Genomic DNA, 24,632 nt, shown 5'->3' with positions numbered 1-24,632 from the left:
TACCTTTAAGGAGTCACGAGTCCTTCTGTCCCATTTTCTGCCCCTGACTCTAGGATCCTCTGAAAGGAATATGAGAGCCAGCCCAGGAAGGAGGAAACCTGGCTTCCAGACATGCCCTTGGGCAGGGTCAATGCAGGACCACGGTCCTCATCCCCCAGGGACACTGTGATGTCTACACACAGAGCAGAGGACGCGGGTCAAGCTGGCAGGCAGCCTGCCTCCGCCCCGCAGGCCAGCCCAGCCCTGTGTTAAATTCGCAGGTAAACATCCCTAGTGTTTTGGTGGGAAAAAACAAGCTGGTTTCTAAACAGTCATCTTTCTTTTCGGAATAAACTCAAAGTTCAAAGCTATCATTTCAAGAACAGGAGTGACGGTGGACTGTGCTGTACCTTAGGGACTGCACTGCGGCCGGTCATTGCACCTTCAGAGAAAAGCCTTGGGAGAAGGCAGGCCCAGCAGGGCAGCCACAGGCCCAGCAGGGCGGGTGCATGTCGATGTAACCCTGACCTACCTTGCTCCCTGTGAGCTGTGCCAGGTGAGGCTTCAACTCTTCTCCGATTACGGAATAAATTGCCACCAAGCAAAACACACTGGCCTTGCGCACACTGCTCTCCGTGTTGTCGTAACCCTGCAGTCAGAGGGACAGAGAAAGGAAACAAGATCAAAGCTTTGCCTCACAGCCAGCATTTCATCAACATTCCACAAATGTCCTCGCGGTTCGACCCTGGGCTTGTCACAAACGGCCCAGGGACACCTGAGCTCTGCCGTGAGCCCGGGGCCCACGCAGGATGGTGCCCAGGGAGCCGGTCCTGGGGGGAGGTGGGAGGCACACAGAGCGCCAGCCCAGAAATGCTGTGAGAACAGAACAAGAAAAGGAAACTAATGGGGAAAATAAGCTGCTTCTTTCCTACTTTTCGCGAAGGTAAAGCAAGCCTCACAGGGGAAAATCCCTTTAAGGAAATGAGAACTAGGCCGCTCACTCTCCAGGGCAGACCTCTCCTCCACCTAGACCCAGGCTGCGGGCCCACCCAGCCCCATCTCCCTCCTCACGTGGATCACACCTGCCCGCGCTGCCCTCCAGCCCACTCCCTGATGGGACTGCCTGCTGGTCTCCAAAGAACCAGGCCGTTACTCTTTCCCTCTGGCTGGAATAACCCAGTCCTCAGCTCCACAAATTTCCAAGGCACATGCTTGGCCCCCAGCAGCATTTATTAAACATAAAGCCGATGTGTCTGCTCCTCCAACTGAAGTCTCTCTCAGGCCCACCTCTAAACCACCTCCCTTACGAGCCCTTCCCTCTCCAACCTCGTGCCCAGGGTGCCCCCATCCCCAGTGGTTTGTACTGGGTCCCACAGCCAGCTGAGAACTCCCGGAGGATGAGTCCCAATAGTGGGAAACATCGCATCTTCCAGAGTCTATTTTATCCAATGCTTCACGCTTACAGGGGTTTCAAAGATACTTGGTGGATGGATGAGGGCAAGGACCACTGTTGGATTTTATGCTCCAGGGCCCGACTCACCAGGGTGCGGCCTACAGCTGTGCAGTAAAGGGTTGTTGAAGGGATGAATGACAACAAAAAGACATCAAAAGATGCTCACCAGGAACAGAAAGTTCCTTCTGTGAGCCTCAGGCCTGGGCTGCGGGAAGACCTTCCTGTGAGTTCAGGGGTGGGGGGGGCTACAAGGCAGAGAGGGTGCGAGGGGTCCCAGCCACACAGCCTTACCGCCCACCCAGCTTGTCCTACCCTTGGAGCTCCCTCGTCCCTCCACCTGAGCAGCCAGGCCACTGCCAGGGGCCCACCTGCAGCAGGCCCGGGATGATGTCGGCGAGAAGCTGCAGCAAGGACTCCTTGGCGATCCTCTCCACGACTTTGGTCTGCATCTTGATGGCGGCCAGGTTGATGGGGTAGTCGGCCGTCTGGATGATGGGACACAGCACTTTGATGCACTGCTCCGGGTGGATGGAACTGGCCAGCGTGGACGCGGCCTCCTCCGCGGCCCTCACCACCTGAAACACAGTCCCCACGTGGTTGAGCGCCACAGTCGACGGGAGGGACCCGAGGGCATCTCTGCCTGACTGCAGAGGCCAGGGGACAGGCCACTGGCCGCTAAGTGGTGGCCGCTGCTCCCCCTGGCCGCTTCCGTGAAAACGCAGGCAGAGTGGTCTGGAGAGGCTACAGGGACGGAGGATGTGAGGAGGGTGGCGGGCATGGCCAAGCCTCAGAGAAGAGCTTCTGCAGGGAGCCCACCCTCGCCCCCCCACTCCAAGAGGCAGCAGCATCCCTGGCTGTTGTCAAATGTGACGCCCCAGGTCTCCCCGGCACCTGTGGAATCAGACTGCAGTAGCAGTGGCGCCTGTGGCTGCTTCAGGAAGGCTAGGAGTGCCTCACATCCGTGAACAACTGGGAGCCCCAGGCAACCAGGTGTGACAGACACCAGGCCCGCACTCCTAGGACAGAAGCCCAGAAGGAATAAGAATGGCCTCAATACTTAAGGCTGGTTCAGGAAGAACCTCTGGACGTGCCTTCCTGAGGGGCTCTGTTGGTAGTTACTGCTGGAGACTACCTCACCTACACTTGGGAGGGATTGCATGAAAGGCCAAAGGAACAGCTTCCGGCTTCTGAAGAGATCCAGATGCGCCAGGACACTGAGTACGTGTCCCAGGGGTCACCAGATGGGCTATGAAGCCCCCAGTGACAAAGGTGGGAGCTAAGGCTAAGCCCAGTGAGGAAGAAAGAACACAGCCTTGGGCTGTGCTGGAGGCCATTCACCAGCACCAGACCCCATGTCCCCATCTGTGAGGTCTCACATAGACCACCTGATGGCTGGTACCAGGACGTGCTGGGTCCTCATGACAGCCACCACCCTTCACAGCACAGGAGCACTCGTATGACATAAACAGCTATGATGACAAGGAGGCATAAACAGGCATGTGTTTGCTCATGAAATACAAAGAAAATCTAGGGAGCTCCCTGGTGGTCTAGTGCCAGGTCAGGACCTGGCACTTTCACCACTCTGGCCTGGGTTCAATGCCTGGTCTGAGAACTGAGATCCCACGTCGGAGTGCTTTTCTCCTACTGTTAGCCTTGGATCTCCTATTCTCACATCCTTCTCTGCTCTGTGTTCTGCTATTTGGAACAACTCGGCAACCAGACCAAAGGCTACCAGCTTGACCCTTCAACTATCCCAGCGTTCTTGAGATTTAAGCAAAGACTGGCCAATGAACAGCATGGAGACCTCGTGGAAAGTGTTGTCTAGGCTTGGGCACAAGCGGGCTAAGAGGCCAGGAAGGGTAGGCAACACGAGCACGTGGTAGATACGCAGGCTACTTCAGGCCACTTCCGAGTCTGAGCCTCTCCAGGAGGGCAGGATCCCTATGAGGGCTCTGGGGATGGGCCCACTACTCCAGGAACAGGGAGTGCCTGGGGGTCCACGTTCTGCTGTCTGGACAGAAGGAAGGCCCACCTAGCCTCCGCCTCCCCCAGTTACCCCGCCAGGGCACCCTGATGTGAGTGAGCAAACCCCCATCAGCAGTGCTAAGCAGCCCGCCTGCCTGTCTAGGGGCACTATTTACCTCCTTCCTGCCACGGGGCCCTGGTGACACTAAGCTGAGGACATGTCCCACATAGGCCCTGCTGGCCACATCCCAGCACCCTGTCCAACCCCTTCACTCTTCACCTGTGCTCTTCATGCGGCCGGGCCCAGCCTTCCCCAGGACCTACTCACGTCCAGGAAGGCCCAGGTACACACCCTGCTCACGGCACTGAAACGTGTGTGGACCCTGTTTCCCAACCAGACTGAGGGTGCGTTGAAGGCTGCTCCCACCCCCACGCCCAGCACCATGTCCCTTCCATACTGGGTGCTCAGTCAATGTCTGTCAAACCGACTTTCCCACAGTGTATGCACATGTACGCACCCGCTCAGGACACAGTCACCTTGAGGGCACGCCTCGCTGACCCGCATTCAATGTTCCCGCTAAGGAGCTGGCCCAGAATATGAGGACGGAGCCAAGAGATCTACACATTACCAACGCGAGCCTTAGAAAAAGTCAACTGTACAAGGTTGCGGGTCCCACTCTGGGTGACACACTAGAAAAGGCAACAGATCTCTTTTTGGAAGAGACTTTAGATTGGGGTTAGTTCTTTGCAGTGATCAGTCTGTCTAAAGAGGGACAGTATGCTTCTTAGGAGGGCTGCATCGGGCAGGGAGTCACCTACACAAGACGTTTTCCATCCTCGGCTATGCCCACCCCTTAGACTATGGCACGTCCATGGCAGACTTGGCAAAGCCAAGCATGTACGTGTTGCTTACGGCTACACGGACACTGGGAGTGGAAGCCAGGGTCCATCCCTTCTCTAATCTGGTCCCGCAGAGACACCAATGCCTTTTACTGTAAGGAACTGTCATAACATGCTGCTCAGAAAGCCAAGTGATAGTAACTAATTGAGGAAAGTGGAAGTCTTCGTTTTTAAACCTGGGAAAAATGAAAGGATCGGAAAATACTGGATGATTTCACAGATAGAGCCGAGTTGGAAAACAAGGAAATAGAGGACATAGGACACCACCAGCTCAGGAGATGTTAAGACACAGGCCTGGGTGACCCCTGTGCCTTTCAAGTCCCCGCAGTACCCCTCAGTCCCGGCAGAAGCAGAGTAAGGCCACTCCCGTGCCCTTGCAGATGCGACGGGCCTCGGCCAGGTTCACGGAGAGACCCAACCTGAAGGGGCCTTCCTCCCTGAGACCTCTCCATGCGCCGCTCTCACTTAGGTCACAGGAGGTGGTCAGCCTGCAGGGACCGCTGAGCTGAACCCTAAACCCAAGGAGAACTGCCTCCTAGAAACTCTAGGAATTTGAGAGGTCGCCTGCATGAGGCATTTAGTCAAATGGATCTAACGTTAAGGGGGAAAATGCCTGAAACAAAAATGCCAGAGGTTGCATTTTAAGATGCAACGTCCAAGGCCCCCTCTCTCCTGAGCTGAGAGCAAGCTTCCCAAGCAGGGCTGTTTCTGGCAAGGCCGGCGGCTAGTCTCGACGACCCTCTATGCCAAGCCCCTGGCTCCTGGCGAGCTGCCAGCTTCAGGGTGAACTTTAGGTGCTGCCCATGTTCCATGTAACGTGAGAAGCAAAGATTATAAATGTAAGCAAACGGAGAGCAAAAGTAAACATGGGCAACAGAAAGAGAGGAGGACAGTGCTGTTTAGTAGACAAGGTGGCCAGAAAGGGGTGGGGCAGGTCTGCAAGCACGGGATCGGGCCGAATTCTGGGTCACCATCCACACTGAAAAATTCTGTAGATTTGACGACTGTCTTGTAAGAAACCTAGGACTTCTTTTTCAAAGTTAGTGAAATAAGAGTGTCTAGCTAGGAAAAGCATCATTTCCTTACCCAACTTTTTTTAAAAAATGAGATCATTACTCAGGATATTGATGACTGTTTGCTTAAAGATAAGGTTTCTTGAAGAGCACAGAACTTGTCAAAATTTGGGCTGCATGTTTCACGTCCGCAAAGTTTGCATTGGCTCTGTCACAGGCACGTTGGAACAACTGGCTGACTATGAGAAAGAAGGTAAGCCAGCAAGCCTTCAGGAACGACAACCTCAGTCATGAGCAGCAAAGGGGGTGGTGGCGCCACCTCCTGGGAGAAGCTGGGATGATGTCACTCGACACTTCCCTGCCCCCCAGGGTGGTGTAGGGGGCACATGTCTCTGGTGGAAGGGGTGGGGTGGAGCGCTGCCAGACATTCTGAGATCTTAGGGGAGGTGCCAAGAGGGCTCTGAGCCCTCAGTCCCCTGGACCCAGCACCAGGGCCAGGAAGGGAGGAGGAGAAAACTTCAGGTTCCACGTTGGGGGATCTCAGTTTTAGTCCTGGTGCTGTCACCAACCAGTGAGGTGAACAGGCAGAAATGTCTTCTACTCTCTAGGCCTCACTTCCCTCATCAGTAAACTGAGAGGGGCAGGAATCTTTTTTTTCTTTTTAGGGCAGCACCATGGCATACGGAAGTTCCTAGGCTAGGGGTCAAATTGGAGCTACAGCCGCCGGCCTAGGCCATAGCCACAGCCACACAGGATCTGAGCTGCATCTTCGACCTATACCACAGCTCATGGTAATGCCGGATCCTTAATCCACTGAGCGAGGCCAGGGATCGAACTCACGTCCTCATGGATACTAGTCCAGTTCATAACTGCTGAGCCACAATGGGAACTCCTGAATCAAGAATTTTGACATCATCCTGGATGACAAAACCCTGTCTCCCACCCCTACATGATGAGTAGTTTCTTCTGAAAAACGCATATACACAATTTCAGAAGGTAGGGTCTGAAAAAATGACCTCTAATAACACAGCCAGCACACCCATGCTGGAAAAGCAAATTCAGGGCAACACTCTCTCGCGTGAAGTGGGAGACTTACTCCCTTCCCCAAGGGGTGGGATTAGGGCCAACAAGGGGAAAGATCAAGGGGTGAGTGGGGCCAGGAGCCCAGGAGGTGGTGTGTCCCCTGTCCTGGAGGATGCTGCAGACATGGGCCAGCTGGCCACTCAGGAGGGGCTCCTCTTCTGTCTCCAAAATCCATCCCTGAAAACTGGTATTTCCCAGCCTCGAGATGACAGTGCGACAGCCACTCCAGTGCAGACACTGACAGATTTGGCTAACGCAGGAGCCGGAAGACACAGCTGTGGTTTTCACTGGAGTTTCAGTTTATTCATACAAAGGTAAATAGCCTTCTTAGATGTAATTAAGAGAAATGCAGTTATGTCCACTTTATATAAAAATCAAAAACTCCGACTACAATTCTATTCTGTTGGTCTACCTTGCTCAGTGGAAGATTAAAAAGCATCTTTAGTTGTCAACAATGTTGGCCCCACAGGGCAGGCCTCCCAGGGCATAACACGCCCCTGATTCACCTCATGTCCCAGCGTCACACAGGAGGAGCTGCCACTGGCCAACGAACTGGCCAAAGCAGGATGAGAAGCCAGGTCCCCTCCTCAAACTGCCAGCCTGGCAGCAAACGATGGCCCTCAGCCACTTGCCGCAGCTGGGCCCTCTCTCTCAGCCAGACGCCCCCTCTGAAACTACAGGAGCTGGAGGCAGGAGTCACATCAGGTCCCCAAGAGGGAGGGTTCTGCACAGAGGAGGGACCGCTGCTCCTTGCCCAGAGCAGCCGTGGGACAGCTGCCACCCTACAGAACTGGACACTGTGGCCGGCACCTTTCAGCAGCCCCAAGAGAAGTGATGGGCCGTCCACCTGCAGCCATGGGGCTCAGCACACTGGACTCAGTGGTGTCTTGGCCTCACTCCCTCCTGCTGCCAGCTGCCTCAGCTGTGACAGCCGCCCCACTGCTGCTCCTTGGCCCACCCCAAACTCCCTGTGCCCTTCTCCCTGGACCCCACCTGGAGTCCTGTGCTTTAACCTCAACTAAACCTGAGTTCCTTTAAGTCTAAAGCACTGCCCCTTGCCCGCCTCCAATAATAACACATTTGCCAGTTTGTGATACTGATGTCCGACAGTTTGGCTCAGCAACTCGGAACTTTTAAACAACTAGACAGGTCTCTGGTTTTGTCTTTTTGTTAAAAACCTAAACCTGACAAAGGAAATAGGACTTTTGGCCACATTCCAAGACTGAGCCCATAGAAAACTGGAGATTTAGAAGCTCTGAAGGTTTACGTCTGTTATTCAACAGCCATCTCCACCAACCTGAGGTGAGACGCACACAGCCATCACCGGGCTGACAGGTAAGGAAAACCAAGGTCAGGGAGGTGGAGGAGCTCTCCCAGGTTCACACACCACACTGTCCTCCAGAACCTACCAACACACAGCTGCTGCCCAGAGAGGCTTCCAAGGGCTACTCCAGACACAGGGGTCTGGTTAGGACACGGTCAGATGGTGGTTTTGGTCGGTATTTAGAGCAGAACACCAGCTCACTGCAGCGCTGCTTTCTCTCTGACACACCACTGCTTTGCTCAGGCTGCCGTATCTGCCAAGAGGTCTCTGAAAAGTTTTCCTTTAAAAATTAGTTGAGCTTTGTTTTCTCAATTCCCTGAAGTCATAAATCATAAATTAACTAGAAATGATTTCAAAATAAAATCCCTGGAGACGTAACATTGGTTGTTTTATACTGATCTCAGAATCTAGCTTCCCCAAACAAGCCAAACCTGAAACTGGATTATGATGCTTTAAACACCAGGACTCTGTGGGGCAAGAAATGTTTCGTGACCCCGTAGAGTGATATAAAATGAAGCGCATTTTCCCCTTTTAATAGGCATTCACTAATGTGGCTGAATTCAGCCAAAAGCTAAGCCTCATCATCAAAAGGTCTCAATTATGGAATTTCTTCAAAGACAGAGGTTGGTGCTTCCCTCAACTTTATTTTATTTTGCTTTTTAGGGCTGCACCTGCAGCATATAGAGGTTCCTGGGCTAGGAGTCGAATCGGAGTTACAGCTGCCAGCCTACACCACAGCCGAGCTGTGTCTGCAACCTACACCATGGCTCACGGCAATGCCGGATCCTTAACCTACTGGGTGAGACCAGGGATTGAACCCTCAACCTCATGGTTCCTAGTCAGATTCATTTCCTCTGCGCCATGACGGGAACTCCGTTCCTCAACTTTAAACAGAACACTTACAAATACCTCAATCCGGGCACTGTGTGTGAGACAGCAGTCTAGGAGGGACAGCTAGAATGCATTCCGTGTGTATAAAACAATTAACAATGGATCAACTGTCTGCCAGGAACTGAGCTCCTTGGAAGCATATACCAAGGTCTGAAGACAGCTTCATGTGGAGACACTCGTGGTGTCTAACAGCGTTAGAAGAGAGCTTCCAGGTCACTGCCGGGTTCCCACGGTGATCATGCTCACTCACTTGATCAGAGCTGATCAACTGACAGCCCAGCTGAACAGTGGACAGAAAATCCGGCTTTCTGCCAAGATTCACACTCTCACTGACCCCCAAATCGCATTCAGAGCATCAGTTCTCTCACTAATGCCTCTCAACCACTGAAGGGGAGATTCTATACCAGCCCTAACAAATAGAACACAAGTGCTGAGATGAATCCAAGTTAATGGATTGTTGTTTTTGTTGTTGTTGGTTGTTGTTGTTTTGAAAAACAGAAAATGGGTGTAAGTTTTTTTTATTTTTGCTGTCTTTTTAGGGCTGCACCCTCAGTATTAGGAAATTCCCAGGCTAGGGGTCGAATCGGAGCTGTAACCGCCAGCCTACACCACAGCCACAGCAACGCAGGATCCGAGCCACATCTGCGACCTACACCACAGCTCTCTAAATTGACAGGGTTCCCTGGTGGCTTAGTGGTTAAGGACTAGGTGTTGTCACTGCTGTGGCTCGGGTTCCATCCCTGGCCTGGGAACTTCCACATGCTGTGGGCACAGCTAAAAAATAAAAAAAAAATTAAAAATAAAAGACCCTGAGAAAATAGCCCCTGGCTTACAAAACAAGCCACCTTATCATCAGTGCTGCTCTATGACACATTTCAGCTTACAGAAACTGCATTTTTAATGAAGACGTCCTTCGGTGCTACAGCCCCACAGCCAGAACTAGTGTGCAGACGGCAGGACCACTGCCGCAGTGGACAAGGGATGAATGACATTTGGGGACAAGGTCTTTCCCAGTGGCTCCCTGCCGACTTGCCAGTCCACCCTCTTCATCTCCTGCTGAAGCCTGGGTTGGGCCTGTGAAGACAGAACCAACTAACTTCTTACAACAAGTACCAGGAGCCATCTTCCACGATGGACACACTCAGTCTGACCAGTCACTGGGTCCAGATCCTTTCCAATAAATGTGGGAATAATGTCTGAATATATGAATGTACTGGTGAGCAAGTGTTACAACCAGAGAAATACCGTGTGTGGCATTAACATGCCAACACGATAGCCACCACACAGGCTACGTGCATCCACCCAGTCACCCTGAAAACAAACACGGGTTGGAAAAACGAGAGAAAGACCACGTAGAAGAACTGTAAAGGAAAAGAAAAACAAAACAAAAACCATACCTAAAGCCTAAACACACAGGTGCCCAAGTAAGGAGCTTTGGCAAAGGGACAGAGTGGAGTTTCACAAGGAAAACTGCAAGGGCACCAAGTCAAGGTTATTTCAAGTATGCAAAGCAGGGACGCCTGCCAGTAAGGCACTCCTTTCAGAACACAATGTTTTCTCCACCTGCTTTATCAGGTCATCGGTGAGAGTAGCATGGAGACCCCAGGCTACACAAATTCCATGGCAACTGAGTGCTGTATGTGGACATTAAGAGTAGCAGGTATTCCTGACGCAGCTCAAAGGGCTTCGTGTCTAAAAACTGTCCTCCATTTCTCATCTTGCAGGGGGAATAAGCAAGATCCCTGGGGTAAACGGCAAAGAGCAGTTGCTGGTAACTTACACTTCCTAGGGTTCACTGTCAAAGTCCAGGATGGCCACCGCAAAGACAGACGTGTTCCAAGGGGAGGGTCAGTAACTGCCTCACTGTGGATGCTTGGTTTCACCCTAATGCCACATCCTAAGCACATCCTCCCCGAGGATGCATTCTCATTAAGGAGAAACTATGATGGTTTAGGGAAAAGGTCAGTGCAGGCCAGCTGCCCCTTAAGAGAGACAAAGGACCTGGCTCACGGGAACTGCCACACGCACATCTCCTGACAAACGACAGGGCCTCCTGACCCTCCTCTTCACTGGGGAAGTTACGTTGGCTACTATGAGCTCATCTGGTCCTCACAGTTTTCAAAGGATTTACTGTTAAGCGGCAAGCGTTTTGTTCAAACGCGAGGGACTGTGGTCACCGTCACATAGCCCAGCCAGACTTCCGAAGTGTAGGCACTGGCTGGAAAGCACACCTCTCACTTATGTGCCCACGTTGTCGGGTGGAGAGAGGCCCGCACAGAGGGTGACACCCTCAACCTTGCTGAGCCTGAAATCCTGCTGGGGATTTGAGGCCAGACTTTGTTTCCCACTGTTCAACAGCCACGTAACTGCCGAAGAGAGGAAAAAAACCCCAACTTGGGGCCAGATTCTTGTTATGAGTGTAAGAATGGCTCTAATTACAATCCCTTTAATCCGTGAGTGTACTGATGAGTCCCACGTGAGCTGGAAGCCTGACCTGACCGTGGTTATGTCCCACTGTCTCGGGGGGCAAACCCACGGCTTGTCATATTAAGTTTTCTAAATCTCTAACTCGGGGCTGTTTTCACAGTGCCTTTGACTGGAAGGGTGTCATCAAACTCCTTTTCGTTCAGGGCAGCCCCACCCACCCCACTCCCTGGAGGCCTCCAGACACTCAAAGGGCTGGTGAACTTCAGGGCCAGAGCAGTTCGGTCAGCAATTGGATGAGGGCACGGGGACCGCCAGTGTCCACACACGGTCTGGGAACAGAAAAGAGTCCTTCCCGCTTGACCACAGGCACCTAAGCTGCCAGGGGCCCAGCAGGGTCTGCTGGCATCATACACGTCCAGGAGCCAGCGACCCACCCAGCAAGGCTCCTCTGACCTCTAGCACTAGCCCCGGGATCCCTCAGGTGACCTCTGTGATCACACCCATCTCTACTTTCCACATAACGAAAGTGAGGCTCAGAGGGTGAGAGGACTTGGCCGAGGGTCCAGAGCCATGGTCCCCATCTAACCCCCAGACTGCCAGGTGCCCCTCTGACAAAGCAGCATCCCTGACCTGGGACTGCACCACGCTGGCACCCAGACATCAACCAAGGCAGCTGTGGGTTTCACCCTGTGCTGGGTCACCGAGCACCCCCGCCACCAGCCTGGCTCACCTCCTTGTGTGAGTCTTTGTGGGCTTCCAGAGTCTTCATGATGGTCAGCTCCGCATAGTTTTTAAATCTCGCTGGCTGGTTTCTCAGAATTTCCCTCAGGACTCGCAATGCCAGGGCTCGGATGGAATGCTGGCGTGGGAGAAAAGGGAACATGGCATCACACACCATGAACGCACCAGCCTCCCTGGTACCCTGCAGACACCGCCACCTGAACCACAATGCCATGGTCGGAGGCTCCCTGAGAGCAGGTGCTGTGCCTAGGGTGACATCTCAGACCTGTACCTAAGAGGGACCCAGGAAAGCTCCTCGGTGAGCCCGACAAGGACCACCGAGAAGCTCGCTACCAGTCTCCCAAGATGTCCAGGTTTTCTGAGGCTTAGGTGTGCAAGTTACCCTCTAGTAAAATATATAACAGGACAGGAAAAAAGTGTCTACTCGGGACACCTGGAGGCTGCTCTGTACTCCTGACCTATGTGCGGAGGTCATGGGTGAGGGAAATTTGCACAGGCCCGAGTCACGTTTCTGGAGGAAAGCCACTGCAAACAGACTCGTAATCTCAATAAAGACAGCGGAGTTTACACCACATTGAGCCCCAAGAACATTCTCTGTCACTCATCTGTACAATTCACACTTAACGCACCACCTCCCTGCCCTCCACACGACGTCACGTCATCTCTGACCAAGCCCGAGGGGCTCTGGAGAAGCGCTTCAGTACCCACTGAACACTCCTCACACATCTTTCTTCACCCGACACCAAACCATCGTAGCCACCAGGACACTCACCAGCCTTCTGCTCAACTGTCTTCCATTCAGGTCACCATCAACATGACCTGGGCATGACCTTTACCCTGGGCCATGCCCAACTTCCTTGAAGCCTGCCTGGTCTTGCCCTTGAGCAGCTCCCCACACTGACTTTATTTTCCTTTTTGCTAGTCTAAACAAGCCCCTAGCAGAAATGGATTTCTTTTTTTTCTTTTTTTTTTTTTTTTTTTTAGGGCTGCACCTGAGGCATATGGAAGTTCCCAGGCTAGGGGTCTAATCGGAGCTGCAGCTGTCAGTTTACACCACAGCCACAGCAACGCCAGATCTGAGCGGCATCTGTGACCTATGCTGCAGCTCATGGCAATGCCAGATCCTTAACCCACTGAGAGAGGCCAGGGATTGAACCCACATCCTCACGGACACTATGTCAGGTTTCTTAACCTGCTGAGCCACAATGGGAACTTTAGAGTAAAAATCAAGGAATTCCCAACATTTCCTCTGCTTCCACATCAGCGACCAGCTGCACAGGTTGCAGAAGGCAGGACTCTGATTAGGGTATTCTACTCCTGAAGACCTACCCATCAGGGGCCACAAGCAAATTCCAGACCAGGTGGGGGCCAATGCCTGGCCTGTCACATTCAAATGTTACAGTGTGGAGAAGGCTTTTTATTTTAAAACTAATAATGGAAGATAACAGAAAACAATAATAGTCTATGCTTTCAGAATCTGTCACTTGACCAACTAAGAGGACTGAAAGTGTTAACACACGTAGGGGTGAACCAAGACAGAGTTCCATGCATCAGCATTTAGCAGGGTCTTTTAAAAATGAACCTATTTCCCAACTGCACATGAAACATAAATACAACTGCGAAGGAAAAAAGCCCATCATAAAAAGGCACATTCCGCGCTAACCAAGTTTTAGGACATTTCGTTAAAGGGACCCTGAGGCAGGAATGATGTACTACAAACCAGTCGCTGCACCTAAGCTGGGGTGGTGCCTCTGACAAGAGCACTGCTGTGCTAGCTGGCACTCAGAAAACCTGGGAAATGTTCTGATGTCAAAGGAGCAGGACACAGAAAGAGAAGTGGAGTGTCCCCGCCCCCGGGGCCTGGGGGACAGGCAGGCAGACAGGTAGAGGGGTGGGGCGGGGCCTCACGTCTTTGTCTCCGAGCGTCTCCAGCAGCAGCAGCAGGATGGTCTTGAAGTGCTCCTCCCAGACGCCCAGGCTGTCCTCCCGCGTGACCTTCAGCAGCTCCAGCAGGGCGCCTTTCCGCTCCTCCACTCGCTCATTGTGGTTGGACAGCTCTTTCAGGAGGTCTGCCACCAGGTCCGAGTGGTCAATGGGCACTTGGGAGACACAGGAGGCGGGTCACGGAGGACAGGGGCCGCTCTGACACGCAGTACCCCACCCCGCCTCCAGGAGGCAACGGGCCTCAATGTCCCCTGACCACCATCTGGGGCTGGCACCCTGCTCTAGGGCCTCAGCCCACCCCCAACCCCCAGCGGGTCCCCTCCTCAAATTAACTGTAGAACAGAGGAGTGAGAACAGGTGTCTGTCCTCAGCGACCAAGAGGCACTGCCTTTACTCTGCCTGACCAACTTTATCCCTCCTGTTTGGGACAAAGAGGAGGAACCATCTCCAAAGCCCCTGACTGCCTTCTCTTTCTCGAGTCTGCTCCCCTGAACAGTCTCGGTCAGGCCCCACCAGGCACAGCTACTTCCTACTATCAAATCTCCCAAATCCACACATCATTCCTTAACATCCACTCCCTTCCCGAATGTCCAGAGCTTAAACACACACCAATTTAGGTGTTCAGGCTATTCGTGGACTGCCTATTCTCAGATATAAACCTGCCAAGATCACAGGGCATAACCGCCTGCAGGGAGCTGATGTGGTTTATACAGCAAGAAGCCATGTCCTCTCTCTTTCCATGTTCTTTTAAGAGACCTCAGCTCTGAATAGTCACTTTAAATAGAAAGGATGCAAAAACAAAGATAAATCATTAGGAGCCTTATTCTGTACTTGTGTATTTCTTTCCTTCTAAGACTGGAGAACAAACACATAAGGAAGTCTGATGTGTTAAAGAACCCTTCCACTTTCCCTCGCTACCTCATCTTTTTTCGTTAAGTCTTTTGGTATACGGCTGGTACAGAAATTACAACTAATATCCTGACCTTTAGTCTGTCTTAAACTAGACAACAACTGGGTAGCGTAAGTTTAACAGTGCACTAATTCTGGGAGCATTGAAAGGAACCAGTCCTCCACTCCTAGGAAGTGCAAGTCCTAACGATGACTCCACCACCAGCCTCCTGCCCAGGAAAACGATAGCACACAGCTCCCCCACCAGTGGCAGTGATCAGCAGCCAGGCAGGTACATGCTCCAGCCCTGAAGCTACTTCTGCTTTCAAACAAACAGGACTTCTCTTCCCTCTGACACATCTATCTCTGTCTGACCCACCACAAGAGTGCGGGTGGGCTTCTTCCTTTCTTGCCCCTGCTGAACCCGGCATCTACCTCTCTCACTGCCCTCCCCTCTCCTGGCTGCCATAGTGATGGCTCTTCTCCCCCAGGCCCTGAGCGCTCTGAGGCCAGGCGCTGTGTCTCACTGACTCCCTGTCCTGGCAAGCACCCCCTTCAGGACGCCCAATGATTTAAGGTTCTAATTTAAGTTTTCACTCAAAACTGAAAAACAACATAAATAGGAGGCTTGGAAACAAAAATATGCATATATAAAGATTTTAAAAGTTAATTGATTAAGTTTAAATAAATCAAAACATATGAACACGACAGTGAGGTGAAAAAAAGAAAAAATTAAATTCTAGGCAAAAGTATCATTAAACCCATACAGACCTACGTGTTACCCAATATCGGCCACTGGTCTTGACCCATGAGTCAGAAAAACAACCTGACTACTCATATTTGGGGCAACCAACTCAGCCTTTCTGAGGCTCTGTCCCCACCTACATGAGGCAAATCATCCCTCGGCAGCAAGTGGCCAGGACACTTGAAAGCCCTAGTTCAGTGGCCAGTGCCTGGGCATGTGACAGCCCTGCTCCCACTCTGGGACAGACATCTACACTGCTACCCTAGGAGAGCTGTTGAGGGGCAGGGGAGCCTCCTGGGGTTTTGGGGACCCAGCCTCATCCTTCTCACCTCCCTGGGGCACGGCCCCACAGCTGCGGTTTTAGGTAAAGTAAGTGCTGTGTCCTGAATGCCTCTGGATGAGGCCAGTTGCTGGGGGACAGGGACGGGGACGGGGTGGGGCACAGGGCAGGAGCCCCACAGGAGCTCTGATCTGGGGGAGGTGCAAAACCAAACACAAACCATCTCGCAGCTGCTCCATGTCGTCGTCGAACACGGCCTCCTGCAGTGCCGTCTTGTCGTAGGCGCTGATGGCATCGCAGTAGGGGTAGGGGCTGTAGTCCCGAGCCCGAGGCCCTGGGAAGGCTCTTGGGGGCTGCGTGTTGAGCAGGGAAGTCTTGTTGTCCAGAGCTGTCCGACCTCCTGCCACCACGTCGCTGCCACCCCGGCCCTCAGTGGCAGGAGAGGCGACACCGCCGTCTCGGGGCACCTGGAGCACAGCACATGGTAAGGGCCTCTGGGACGCTTACCAGACCTTCCCCTTCACAAGGGTCAGGAGAGCCCAAGGCTGCTCACTGGACGCCTGGCTGCCGACAAAGGGACAGCTACTAGTATTTCAATCTGTGAGCATCTCACTCATCAACTACCCTCAAAGAACTGACCATGCTTGCTTGTCCATCCAGTCACCTGCTCGTGTACACATAAGGTCTGTTTTACTTCACATCTGATGATTACTTTCCCACAAATGTGTTTCGAGATGAATCCATGAAATTCTGAAGAGCCCCTGAGAAGGAAGGCTGTGCACCTCACAGGCTGTCAACTGTAGCCGACCTCTGTCACCACCTCCAGGAAGGCCACCAAACACAGAAGACACAACACATGGAGACACTCTCCTGTGACCACCATGAGAGCTAAAGCGGGCCCCCAGCAAAGAGCTCCCTGCCCAGGGTGAGCCACACAGAGCTGACAGTCCCCACAGGGCAAAGGAGAACCTGCTTCCCAGGCAGATGGCCCTTCCTCTGGACATTTCTTTTGTTTTGTCTTTTTAGGGCTATAGCCATAGCATATAGAAGTTCCCAGGCTAGACATCAAGTTGGAGCTGCAGCTGCCAGCCTACATCACAGCCATAGCAACGTGGGATCCAAGTCATGTCTGTGACTTAATCCAAGCTCACGCCAATGCCAGATCCTTAACCCACTGAGTGAGGCCAGGGACGGAACCTGAGTCCTCATGGATACTAGTCAGGTTCGTTACCATTAAGCCACCACAGGAACTCCCTCCTCTGGACATTTCTGACTCTCAGAATTGATCTTCATGCTGGGTCAAAGAGCAGGTCTAATATTTTCTGAAAAAAAATTCCTAACACATGCTGAGCCTTGTCTAAATTAAACCTCTGGTCCTCTGGTCCCCTGGCCCTTGTGTCATGTTCTGACCCCCTTCGCTCTGGGCACTGGCCTGTCTGGCTCCCTCTGTAGTGAGGCTGAGCAACACCGCCACTTTCTTCATCTCAGACACTCCAAGACGGTGGAGGGGGGCCAGTTCCAGGCACCGGACCCCAGTGGTGATTCCTACGGCAAATTCCTTGTGCTGCTGCAACACACACCTCTCTCACTTCGTGCTCTGTGATTGGTTTTTTTGATTTTATTGTGGTGTTTTATATATGAGTGTGTACGTGTGTGTGTATGTCTACATACACATATCAATCATCTTAATCATTTAATTCGCAAGTGGACAATTCAGTGACATTAAATATATTCACAATATTGTGTATTTGGCCATGTATTTGGGCAAAACTTTTCCATCTTCCCCAACCAAAACTCTGTACCTATTCAATAATAAGTCCCCACCTGTTCCAGCCCCGGTAACCACTACTCTGCTTTCTGTCTCTATGAATTTGACAACAACAAGAAACCCACATAAGTGGGCTCGAACAGTGTTGGTCTTTGTGTGCCTGGCTTAGTTCTCTTAGCATCATTTTCCAAGTCCACGTGTCAGTGTTACACTCCTTTTATGGCATAACACATCACTGTGTATGTGCATCACGTTTTGTTTGTCCACGTACTTGCTGATGGACATTTGGGTCACTCCCACCTTTGGCTACTCTAATTAACATCACTCTGAACTGTGGTACCCAAACATCTGTTCAAGTCCCTTCTTCCAGCTCTTCTGGATACTACTAGGAAGCACTTAGTTTTTACACCCCCTGCAAAAGATTTTCTACTAATATAATTGGTAAGATAAAAAGAGAATAAATAATACACACATAGATATGAACAAACTAAGACTTTACAGGGGTTTTCTCTTGGTATAAAGATATTTCATGGATGATTTAAATTTTGTTCTCTTTGCAATGTTTCTCTAAAAGTAAAATATATATTAGTAATATAATGGGGAAATTATAAAAGGAGAAAGGTTTTAAAAATTTCAGATATTTAAAAAAGAAAGATAAACCTATCCTAATACTAATCACTTTTAACAACAACAAAATCTCGAACTTTGTATATTACCCGTCTTTGTCTATATGCAGATTTTAGAGAGCAGGAATCACAGTGTACGTAGTATCATATATCCTGCTTTCCTTCCAGCATAAGTATGTCCCATGTACATAAAATTTTTGTAACCATAATATGTTTAATCACACCACTATTTCTTGTGTTTTAAGTTTTACTGCACAATTCCCTTTCTATGCCTTCCTTCATGTTTTTGTTTCTTGCTATTGTAAATAATGTTGAAATAAATTACTGTGTGTAAATTATACCTTTCTTTCCTTTTACTAAGTTCATTATTTGGCAGAGACTGCCCATCAACCCACCATGGTCTTGGGTCCACTCTCAACTCTGCTCACAAAATCCAACGGACTCCCAAAGAAACTAAATTTGGATACTGCAGACTGTGACTAGGTCTAAAATCTATTTAAAAAAAGAACATGGGGTGAGTTCCCGTCAGGGAGCAGCAGAAACAAATCTGACTAAGAACCATGAGGTTGTGGATTCGATCCCTGGCCTTGCTCAGTGGGTTAAGGATTCAGCGTTGCCATGAGCTGTGGTGTAGGTCACAGATGCAGCTTGGATCTGGCGTTGCTGTGGCTGTGATATAGGTCAGCAGCTGCAGCTCAGATTAGACCCCTAGCCTGGGACCCTCCATATGGCACAGGTATGGCCCTAAAAAGCAAAATAAATAAATAAATTAATTAAAAAAACACGGAAGTCCAAACAGGGGGCCCAATCCCCAAGAAAAAGTCTTGGCTTTATATCAAGGCACCTATGTGAATAAATGTGTGTTTTATGTATTTTAGATTAAAAAAGAACATGTTAAGCAGAGAGCAATGGAGCCTTTGAGTCCACATCTGACATGAAACCTCTCTGCAGCATGACTGTCGGGCTAGAACATCCTTCCGGAGTCCCCTTTACTCTGGGGCAGGGCACGACCCTCCTGTGGCCTCGTGTCTTCCCCGGCTCCCTTTCTTCTGTCTGTCCCTAGTGCTGATGCTCTGGAGGGGTCTGTCCTTACCCTCTACCTGGCGGATTCCACTCCCTTCCCTTTAGTTACCATCAAGCAACTAGCCAGTGTCTCTCAAGTCTCCACCTCCAGCCCAAATCCCAGCCTCAACTCCAGACATCCATTCAAAGGTCAAATGGACGTGCTGGCGTGGATACTGCATTGCATTCCCAAGGGGTTAACACACACTTTTCCGCTCCTACGATTCTCACTAAACAGCACTTACTCAGCAGTATGGGTCAGAGTGTTCTGGCTCTCCCACCTCTGCTCAGCCCTTCCCAACCCAACCTGCCCTGGAATCTCTCCAGCTCCAAGTGACAGCAATCCCTGTGAAAGGTAAGTGTGGCGTGGTCCTTCAAGGATTCTCCCAGGTCCTCAAAGTGGAGTTGAGACGTTGGCTGTGCGTCCCCTGGTGTGAGCACCCTTCCTGTGCAGCCGCCTGCTTCCCTACCTCGGCTACCCCCACAGGACACCCTCCTGTACCCACCCTCATCATAGGCCCCTCTTGGACTGCGACCCTCCCCCTTGACCGGATAAATGTCTCTTGACCTTTATGCTTCGGCTTAGAAGGTGACATCACCTCTTCTGCAGATCCTTCCTGAGCGCAGAGTCTGGCCTGGCCGCTCAGAACAAACCCTGCCCCCCGCCATGCACCTGTGCCCGAGGACCACACCCATGTCTCACTGTTTCCATCACATCAGAGGAACAAAAACTTGCCCAGAGTAAGTGGAAGCAAACTGAGGAAAAAAGGCATTTAACGTTCTTCACGAAGATAGCTGAGGGTTCCTGCAATTTTGTAAAGTTGCCTTGGGCCTCTTAAAATAATACTCTTCTAATTACAAGATCAAAATAATTTTGAAATTCAGTAGTCAGAGTGGTCAGTGTCCAGAACCATTGCTCCCTGGACACGTGGATACTTACAATCTCACAGTCCTTTCTGCCATCTCTTTTAATGGGCTCGTTCAGATCCTCTTGGCTTCGAAAACTAAACTTTTCAATGGCTTCTGTCACTCCACGCAAAGAACTATAGATTTCTTCAGAGTTCAGGTTCTCTGTATCATAGTCCAGCATGCTAAAGATCAAAAATATTTCATTTCTTAAGTGGAGGCATATGTACAAAATTGAAGTTTGGGCAAAAATGACTTCTAATAATAGTAAATGGAATGAGACATAATGACAGTTTCTTCAGGTGATTTGGAATGAAGGACACATCTTTTGTTAGAGTGCCACCACTGGGCAAGGACACACCCTCCCTGTCAAATCTGGCCCTGAGCACATGGCATAAGCACTCGGTAAGAGCCAGTGGGGAACAACAAGAACCACGAGAATGCAGGAACTCAAAGAGTGACAACTGGTGATGATGCAGGGGGTAATGGAAGTGGAAAAAATGACTTTCATATTCTGAAGATGGAAAAAAAGTAGTCTGGCTGTTACTGGTCCCAAATGTACAAATAAATTAAGAGGATTGGGTACTTTAATTTTTTTTATTTTTTGGCCATGCCTGTGGCCTTGGAAGTTCCTGGGCCAGGGATCAAACCTGCACCAAAGCAGTGACACTGCCGGATCCTTAACCTGCTGAGCCACCAGGGAACTCGGGAATGGGCACTTTAAAAGAAAGCTAGTATCCCAAACAAATTTCAAAGGAGTGAAGCACATGACCTCACAAGGCTTACCCATTTCAGAAACCTGTAAAATAAAGCCCTATGGTAAGAAATGACTCAAAGTCAGATCCACCTACTAGGGGACTCCGAGGAATCCCTCATGTCAACTAACCCAGAAGTCTGCCCAAATAATCAAACTTTTCTAGATGCATATATCAGGATTTTTGCAATAAAAGCACACCTTATAAAGATGAGTCACGTTTCCAGATGAATATCTAAAGGCACTTCGAAAAGCAAGAAACATTTGTCCCTTATAGAACAGCAATATCAACTGTTGGCCTTTTGGACACTTGGCATAACAAAATCTGAGGGAAAGCAAAAATCCTAAACAGGCTTGAGGTGTAATGCAGCACATCAACAAATGACCTTTAGATGTTTGAAAAGTACACTGAAACAGAAGAGCCTACGGAAAAAACCCATTACTGTCCCTCACTAAGAATAATTTTAAAAGGATGAGGGGGGCAGTAAGATGAAAAACTAACTTAGTCTAAACATCACTTGTTCCAAGAAAGTATTCAAGAAGATATGGTTGAACTGGTTGAATTTAATCTGCAGAAAGTCACAAGCTATTACAAGGATTGCCAGGGACATGAGAAGAACCCTTGGCTTTATATACATCAGCATTCAACATTATTCATTACTAAGGACTAAAGAACAGCAATTTTTCTGTTCTTCAAAACAGTAATAACTGAAACCAGGCATGCACTGGTGGGAACCCTTTCCAAGGGCAACACGGCCAGCCCTGTGCGTTCTTGTAAAAGGAATTTTCTGTAACTTCAAAACAAACAATGTTTACCAAACCTGCTGCCCCATTTCTTTTTTTTAATTTCTTTTCTTTTTTTTTTTTTTGAAGGTCTGAGCAAGCCAAGATTTGAACAGTTCTCATTTGGAGTAGCCAGACCTCTAACGGCTTGAGGCCGTAATGACCCAAGTGCTTTTCTAAGGCCCGGTGGGTCCTGCCAGAGCACAAGATCCAAATTCATTCTTGGAGATGGAGCCTACAGGCCTGAAATTGCAAAACTGGCCCAGGTAGAACCTATTCTTTTCCTGATGAATGAAAGAAAATACACCCGCCAACTGTACTTGGAGAGTTCGCAGAAATACGTGCCAACTCAAAGACTGGCTCTGGCATCAAAGAAAAAGAAATGGGAACGTCCACATGTTTACAGCTGAGCCTCCATGTCCACACAGACAGGAGATGGAATCCAAAACCTGAGCAGAATTCAGGATTCCAACCCCTTCTAAGTTCATCAGGTCAAGTGTCCTTGAGGCAACAGCCCTTTAGGGAGAGGATAGTATGGCTGAGGAGCATGGGGCCCTAGTGCCCCCCTTTCTAGAACACACCGGACCAGCTTGCGTGTGCACAGAGGCATTTATACATCTGGCCAGTACACCGCTTTTCATATGTAAAGACTGAATATGACTTAAACGAAAAATGTACACAAGATGGAAAAAGATGCCTTAAAATACTTTTCATCACAACCACCAAAAGGAAGAACACGGCTCATGCAAACGGCCAAGGAAAAAATAAATAAATAAATAAAAACCCCACAAAAACTGAAAGGATGACAGGATGGACGGGAGGAAGTCTGGTGGGACGGTTGGCTTTTTAAGGGATGTCACAATATTATTTTCCATGTGTCGCTTCAGAAGAGGTCAGATTTCACAGCATTCATCTCATTATTCTTAACCTGAACTTTCTTAAAATGTTTCATTTTGGTTCACATAACTAGCACAGTAGTAGCCTCTTTTTGAAGTAAGAAAATAAAGGACTCTGCCACCAATGTTCCTCCTCCTCACTTTCGAGTGACGAACCCACTCAGACATCCAATTTAGGGGAACCTGTGCATAACCAGGTAGGATCAGTAGAGGTGCTTCTTTTAGACGCACTAGCTTGAGGTCCGAAGGATCTCCTTGGTAGGAAGCGGAAACTGTGAGCGCCAAGTGGGAGAGCACTCTTTCCCTCTAACAGGAACCCCACGACGCCACTTTCCTTGCCACTTCATGTTCTGGCATTTGTGTTTTTGAAATCAATACCTACGAGCCCTTCTTTCGCAGGGAAAAGGGACCCCACCCCCACCAACCCCCGCCACCAGAAGGCTGACATCAGGGGAGCAAGGACAACCTGGTCTCCACGGGCCTCCATCAGGGGATGGCACAGGGGTGCAGCGCTCTCCTGGGAAGAGGCTTGGGTAGGGCAGCCCCAGCCTGGCACCCGCCCCCACGTTCCATCTTGTCTCAGCTCAGAGGTAAAGTCCCTGAGGTTAAAGGCCCCGGGTCCTGGCCCTCTGTAAACACTGTGATTAGACTCAAGAAAGGTTTCTACAGGGGTCCTGAGATTAGGAGGAGTTGCTCACTCAGTCAATATTCACTGACCTAAGGTCAGGCCATGTCACCCAACACTGAAGCGGAAGAAAGCTCTGGACTTGCCCTGCTGGAAAGGATCCACAGCAGAGGTTTGGCTGGTGGGGGGAGCAGGGTGCATGAGGTCAGGTGGCCAAGGAGAGAGAACCTGGAGATGGGAAGTTTGCTGTCTGAGATGCTCTTTGTCCCTTTGGAGGGAAAAGATACTAGGTATGGAACAAGGGTAACTGCTCCTTGTCACGAAATCAACATGGTTTTGGCAAAGAGCAAAGGGACAGACATAGATTTCCTCTGAGTTTTATGGACGTGACGGGTTTTCTAAGTGTGAGAGTCTCTGGTCAACTCTCTCTCCCTCTGAGGGTTGACAGAGGTTACAGTTAATAAGTTCTTTATTAGTTGCAGTACCGTACGCCCACGTGAAAGGTGATGCTGGGAACAGGGGTCCTGGGAGGGCGGTCTTGATGGTTAGATGGGACGCCCAGGGCCTATTAAGGCACAGAGGTCAAAAAACTGGCCTGACATTCTGAGGCATAACTAAGCTTTAAAGAAAAGGCAGTGGAATGTGTTACTACCACCAATGACAACAGCCGTCACACGGTCAGAGCATCTTTGCCCTGACCTTGCACCAAGAGAGGCCCTGCACGCCGCGGAAGTTACATCTCCAGCTCTAAGACTTTCAAAAGCAAGACACTGTGTAAACACCTAGCTGACCTGCTTACTATGTACAGTTTCACTACGTTGAGGATACAAAAAAAAGAACGAATTTTCTAGGTAAGAGCCATCTCCAAAGCATTCAAAAGTCACAGGCTGTTCTGGCTCTAGCTTTGCCCCATCCTGTCACAGAGGGACCCATTCAGCCCCACAGCACAAAGGTAGCTGGGAGGCTTGCTCACGTAATTACAGGTCTGAGGAAAGGGATCCTCTGACTCCAGACCTTGACAAAGGACACCTGAGAGACCCTCCAGCAGGTTGTAGGGGTGCCTGGGCCCCCCCTTTGTGCCCAGCTTCCCAGCTGTCCTAAGGCCAGCAGGAGGCCCCGCCCCTTGCCCCGGTCTTACCACGGCTGTCACATTCTCTCACATGTCGCCAGAGCTTCTGGGGACACCCACAGCTCTCCTCCTCAGCCAGGCACCCTGACTGAGGTGTAAGGGGGAGCACACCTCTTGGGGTATCCTTTCCAGGTCTGTGTCCTCAGACTATCACCAAGTGACAGGACACTAGGAACAAGGCCAGTCTGCATCATCAAGAGCAGGACTGAGAGCTGCGGGCACAGCCTGGGAAAGACAGTCTCCCATGCTTCTGGAGGGAGGGAAATGCCTGCACATCAGGCAGAGCACCGAGGACACTGCTCAGCGTTGCTGCCCTGGTCCTGCACCACCCGGGCACCTGTAGGGCTCACCTCTGGGCTCAAAGGCTCACAACAGTGCATCTCAGGGAACCTGGTCAGTTGATGGAAAACGGCACCTGCTCACGCTTCTCACCAAGGCTCTACTCCTGCT

General features: G+C 50.5%; 1 protein-coding gene across 36 annotated transcripts in view; it reads right to left on the bottom strand.

Annotated features, from left to right (window-relative positions):
- Window positions 1-24,632, bottom strand: part of CLASP1 (cytoplasmic linker associated protein 1) — a 260,115-nt gene that overhangs the window by 8,989 nt on the left and 226,494 nt on the right. For all 36 annotated transcript variants that reach the window (XM_021075175.1, XM_021075147.1, XM_021075149.1 and 33 more), the window contains 6 exons: window positions 20,030-20,180; window positions 15,854-16,100; window positions 13,685-13,875; window positions 11,766-11,894; window positions 1,801-2,007; window positions 512-628 (listed from right to left, as the gene is read on the bottom strand). In XM_021075175.1, the coding sequence (XP_020930834.1) occupies window positions 512-628; window positions 1,801-2,007; window positions 11,766-11,894; window positions 13,685-13,875; window positions 15,854-16,100; window positions 20,030-20,180 (1,042 nt within the window). The remainder of the gene's footprint in view (window positions 1-511; window positions 629-1,800; window positions 2,008-11,765; window positions 11,895-13,684; window positions 13,876-15,853; window positions 16,101-20,029; window positions 20,181-24,632) is intronic.

The sequence above is a fragment of the Sus scrofa genome, chromosome 15 (assembly GCF_000003025.6).
Source record: "Sus scrofa isolate TJ Tabasco breed Duroc chromosome 15, Sscrofa11.1, whole genome shotgun sequence".
NCBI classification, from domain to species: domain Eukaryota; kingdom Metazoa; phylum Chordata; class Mammalia; order Artiodactyla; family Suidae; genus Sus; species Sus scrofa.
This window is presented reverse-complemented; position numbering and strand designations above follow the sequence as displayed.